Source organism: Atta cephalotes (assembly GCF_000143395.1).
Source record: "Atta cephalotes unplaced genomic scaffold scaffold00001, whole genome shotgun sequence".
Taxonomy (NCBI): domain Eukaryota; kingdom Metazoa; phylum Arthropoda; class Insecta; order Hymenoptera; family Formicidae; genus Atta; species Atta cephalotes.
Window position 1 is genome coordinate 13,959,048 of NW_012130065.1, and position 5,532 is coordinate 13,964,579.

A 5,532-nucleotide genomic window follows, 5' to 3' on the forward strand; every position below is an offset into this window, starting at 1 on the left:
GAAAAATATATATATATACAATTCCATTAAAAAAAATCCTGGAGTAATACCACCTAAGATCAAATGGATATTATCATCCAATGTGTCTTTTTAAGTCTTATAATTTTTGTCTAAATCTTTTTTTTCAAAATTGCATTTATTTTGGAGATATTCGACTGTATCCAGATTTTTGGAACATTCTGTGTGTATATATATATATATATATATATATATATATATATATGTGTGTGTATATATTTATATATAGTGGAGATGAAGGAGGTGCGACACGTTTTGACAGCTTTGAGAACTCCCGCGAAGAGTTCGACCTTGAACAGTGGCGTCACGAATATCGCGACGGCAACGTGGTACGACGTCCCGACGCCGATAATCGTACATTGTCGTGAGTTCCGCGATGAGACGAAACGCGACATTATGAAAAATGACGAAGCGGGAGACCATAAAAGATCCTGCGATAATGAGATGGGAATAAGATTTGTTGAACAAAGGACAATTAGGTCCTTGGAAGGAGATACGAAAATCTTGTCATCGAAAAACAATGTTTCGGAAAAAGACACGACGATGGGACCTCTCGCTGAAAGACTCTCGCTGTCTTCCGATAATGTTGATGCCGTCGACAAGGCGTCGCGAAACAAAGCGGAGGTCGTCGTGAGATCGAATAAAGTTCGCGCAGACGTCAGGCCTTACAGTTTTGAAGTAAATCCCGAGTCTCGCGTAAACGACTTAAAGACTCGAAATGGGAAGAGACGCAGTACTATGGAACTGAATGCCACTACGACGGTGAAGACGGACGCCGATGGAGTGCCGACCATCAGTTTCAGTTTTTTGCGCGCCGATGAGAATTTTCACGAGAACGACGATGAGATCGTTATTTTGGAGGTTGATACGAGCGATCAAACTGATTCTTCAGGAAATCAGCTGTATGATCTTCCTAAAAGCGCCAGCCTAGAAAATAATCAAGCTCCCTTAGAACGAACTGGACATGATAAGGAAATAAATTCGGGTGAGCCCTCATTACCAATCATTCGCCAGGATCTTTACGACGTGCCGAAATCAACGCGCAAGGACGTATCTTCGAACGATTTGCAAGAGAAAGAGATGCCAATCTGCAATCCCACGCAGGAAAACTGCAAGAGCACGAACATACTTGTTTCGTTTGAGAAGAATAAGAACCAACAACGCGATCAGATGAAACGTTCTACCAGGTCACTCAAATCTGGCAGAAGAAGCTACGGCGCGTCAGATAGCGACGGTTACGATGCTGGCATAGCGTCGATGTCGGGATCGTATTCGGATCCGGAATGCCCGAACGAGGCAGCATTGTCGGAGAGTGGTGATTCGAACCGCAGCAAGCGATTGAAGTTGCAGAAGAGACGATTGGGCAAGGCTTGGGGTAGGATGCGTAGCTGGCTGCGAGAGGAGAAGACCAGGATCGGCCAAGTGGTCAATAGGCACGCCAAGTTGCAAGCGGTTGGCGCGCTCAGTCCCGAGGTAGTGTCGAAAAAAAGAGGAAAGAAAAGATAAGAAATCTTGGCACGATTATAGTAAACATTAGTTAAAATCGGTCGAATGTAAGGAAACTAGATTGATAACATACTAGTTATATTATATCTGATTCTCAAAAGATAACATTAAACGTACGGTCTTTACAGTAGGTAAAAATAGCAGATAAAATTTAGAAATGTATTTATTCAATTTCTTCAAATCTGAGACAATTTTAACTAATGTACTATAAATACGTTTATAGTGTTACTCAATATGAAAAATTAAGAGTGTGAAATTTTCGGTTATAAAGAAACGTAAAATTTATATTTTATATAATTCAATACTTCAAAACACTTTAACGTTTAAACTAGATACCTTATATATGGACTTTTTTGCTCTTGTTCTCTAATTTTTTTTACATATATTTTTCCAAACATCCTAAATACGAATTGAACAACGCGATACAAAGTTTCCAAGATTTCAGATTTTTTCATTTATTTCGATCGATTTTTTTATTGAAAATTCTCGCATCAAGGTGCGAAGCAATTGTGCCACTCCCGTGGGAACATCTAAGAGCAAGCAGCGTGGCTTCTACGATTTAACGCGAGCTCACATCCAGGAGTCTGGCTCGATCACCAGAGTGGAGGAATTTGGTCTATCGTCGGTTTCGGAGGAAGCGAACGTTTCTGATGACACGGAGAGACCAATGTCAGTATCGCCTGATTTGGAGAAGATGTCAGCGAACGGTACGAGAAGATTGCGCGGCAACTTGCGAAGAAAGACGGCCAGTTCGGACAACATTTTGGAAAACGACAGGACAAAATTACAGTTACCAGGATCTTTGAGCATGGACAAACTATGCTCACATGTGAACACAGAGAACGACGAGATGAAAACGATACCAATGACAACGGCGACGACGATGGTGACAGCGCCGGCAATGACGACGATGGCGGGGACCAGTGATACCGAAGCATCGAGGGATCACGGTGGGAAAAGTAGTCTGATTAAGAGGAGAATGCTCGGCTCAATTAGAGGGTTAATGGCCTCGACTCATCTATTGCAAACCTACGAGTCCGACGAGGTACTTGCGCTCTTATCGCTTCTTTCTCACTGCTAAGATCTGCTCAGATTACTGACATGTTTGTACACTTGTCATGATACTGACATGTTGAACACTTGCGACAATATGATCGAACATAACGCATATCTTGAAAACTAGAAAGAAATGAAAAAATTAGATACGCGTGTATACGAACGGGACTAAAGAATGTAGTCGATGTTTGTACGCGTGCATGTGTGTTTTCATTGGCGCTCTAAAGCGAATTCCGGATGTGAAATATAGACACCGTACGCGCGTGCACATATTCGAACAGAAACGTCACTAATATTTGAATAATCTTATTAAAATTAATAGGAGTGTGCACATCGCGCTTGTAATGAATAAGACCACAAAGTTTGTAACTAACTTATTAACGCGATGCAACAATAGATGTGGATTAATATCGGTATATATGAAATTGTTAATAATCTTAGGACGATGAATAAGATTGCTGATAGAGTTTGATAGAGTTCAATAAAATAAATTTCGTAACGCAAAAATTTAAAAGATACGTCTCTTAGATATCTTTTAAATGTTGCATTATCGTATACTTATAAATACATACATAAAGTATTCATTATATTCATTTAAGAAGACGAAATCTTTTATGAAAAAAAAAAAATTTCTTGTCAAATCACATACTTGACATGTTTATTTTTACTCATGATATCTATTGCTGGTTATATAAACCTATCATAACTAAACTTATCACATTTCAACAGATATTTTATATAAGTAATAAATATAAGTAGCCATTTCGATGAGATGCATGCGCGATAAACATTTAGAATCAACAAGAAAAAATTAAATGTCTGTTTTCTTTTTACATGTTGCTTTCAGCGATGACATTTTCATCGAAAATCGCTTTCATTTGTACAGACTTTTCTGGCACGTTTAGAATGCTTTTTGTTGATGTCTATCAAGTCATTACATATTATTTACGCGAATTTGTTATGCACGAAACATTTCTTTTTTGCATGTGTGTATTTTATGAAGCTGAATTCCTTCTCTGACCTTTGCTGACTTGTATAAAAAGATTTATTCATCGAATATGTTTGTGTGTATTTATTAAAATTTTTATAACAATAATTTATGAAATAATGGATATTTTCATCACTCAACTTAATATCACTGAATCAAAACTGTAAATATAATAAAATATTCATTGACCTATGAAAAAATAATGAAAATTGATCCAATTTCATAATGATTTAAGTTATAAAATTATTATTAGAATTCATTGCAAGTTATATAATATAAATGAATCCCCAGTTATTGTATCAATAAATTAACTACATTAAGTCGAACATTAAATCTGATAAATCTTGATTAAAGATTATTCAAATATTATTGAACTAAAAATGACCAAAATTTTTTTCAATCTGTCTAGAATGATTAATCGGAAAAAAATGTTCTAATATATCTAATATAATATTTAATATAATATGATATCTCAATCATATTTCTGTATGTATATTATATATATATGTGTGTGTGTGTGTGCGTTTAACAATTAATTTTTACACGTAAATTTATAATATATAATACGATCAAGACATGCCAATTTCGAAAAAAAAATTTTCGTTTTTTACTTTGTCTCTCATTTTTCAGTTCATCGTTTTCTAATTCTGCTTTCCCCAAGTTGAAATTTTACAGGCTATTTGTCCGATCGAGAGATTTATTGACTGTCCAAGAGAAATGGCGCTAAGCGGCACGAGCATGTCTTGAAGCATCGCAAAAGCAAAGCATGGAAAGTGTGGGAAAGTTATATGGAGAAAATAGCCAACTCTGTTTTATACACATACATATGCACGTGCTTATACACGCTTGACCGTCTTCCTTATGTGTTTTCATGTATGCTTGAAGATCGCGTATGCGTGTAAGCCATATATTTAGAGACACGTAACTGTGAGGAACAGGACACTGTTTCTCTGTGATTACATTTGACCGTGGATTTTTCAATAGTGTAGCATAGAAATTGATAAGTTTCTCTGAACAACATCGAATGTACGATATAATTGTTGCCACGATTAATAATTTTTATTAAGATTTCTCAGATCAGCATCCTCAATGCAAATTCACTTTTGCTTACAATTCATTTATTTTAGCTTCAATTTTTTGTAAAAATATCACGCAAATCATATCATATAAGATATAGCGCAATTGTTATGTAGGATTCGAGTGAAATATATTTTTATTTGCATTTTATTGTTTGTATTTCTGATGACTTCTGGTATTATTACCAAATTAGGACATGACAATTTAACGGACTGATGGTCACGAGCTACTGGCTCAAAGCAACGCTCATGGCGATGAAAGTTTCTTTGTCGAACGATAAAAGTGGTAGATAAATTATCTGATATGACGAAATATAAAAGCAAGTTCCATTTAAAAATTCATACGCAGAAATTCTCACATTTACGTAATTGAGGATGCGAATGAAGAGACATCCACATTGAGCTACTGGTTAAGTAATTGGTTTTATGTAATCGTGCCATATACATTTTTTCGATCGAACTTGTATTGACATTTAAGACGCGAGATTGCCACGCACCAATAAATTATTAAAATTGAATTGGCCCAATAAGTGAACCAAATTCCAAGATGGTGATATATTTCAGAAATGTTATATAGATCTCCAAATGCATATTACGCTATAATATGATAAATTCAATGATTATCGACTAGTCATTGATTCGTGCACTTGTTCACTGTGAGTGGAAATAAACCACCTGTTGCAAGTGCACGCCCATTTGTCGTCATCGACCTATAATCGATTAACCTTTCAATCCAAATTGATAATAATTACACCAACTCGTTTCATCTCAATTGTTACCCGAGAATGCATATAATTGCATTTATTATATATGAATTTATTTTTTCATGGTATAACGACGTATTTAAATATTTTTGAGAGAGAGAGAGAGAGAGAGAGAAGAGAGAGA

General features: G+C 35.9%; 1 protein-coding gene across 1 annotated transcript in view; it reads left to right on the forward strand.

The window, feature by feature from the left end:
* The first annotated feature begins 252 nt into the window (after positions 1-252).
* LOC105627551 overlaps positions 253-5,532 on the forward strand; it is a 15,027-nt gene continuing 9,747 nt past the window's right edge. Inside the window, exons 1-2 of the mRNA XM_012208836.1 lie at positions 253-1,491; positions 2,021-2,569. Coding sequence (XP_012064226.1) covers positions 253-1,491; positions 2,021-2,569 — 1,788 coding nt within the window. The remainder of the gene's footprint in view (positions 1,492-2,020; positions 2,570-5,532) is intronic.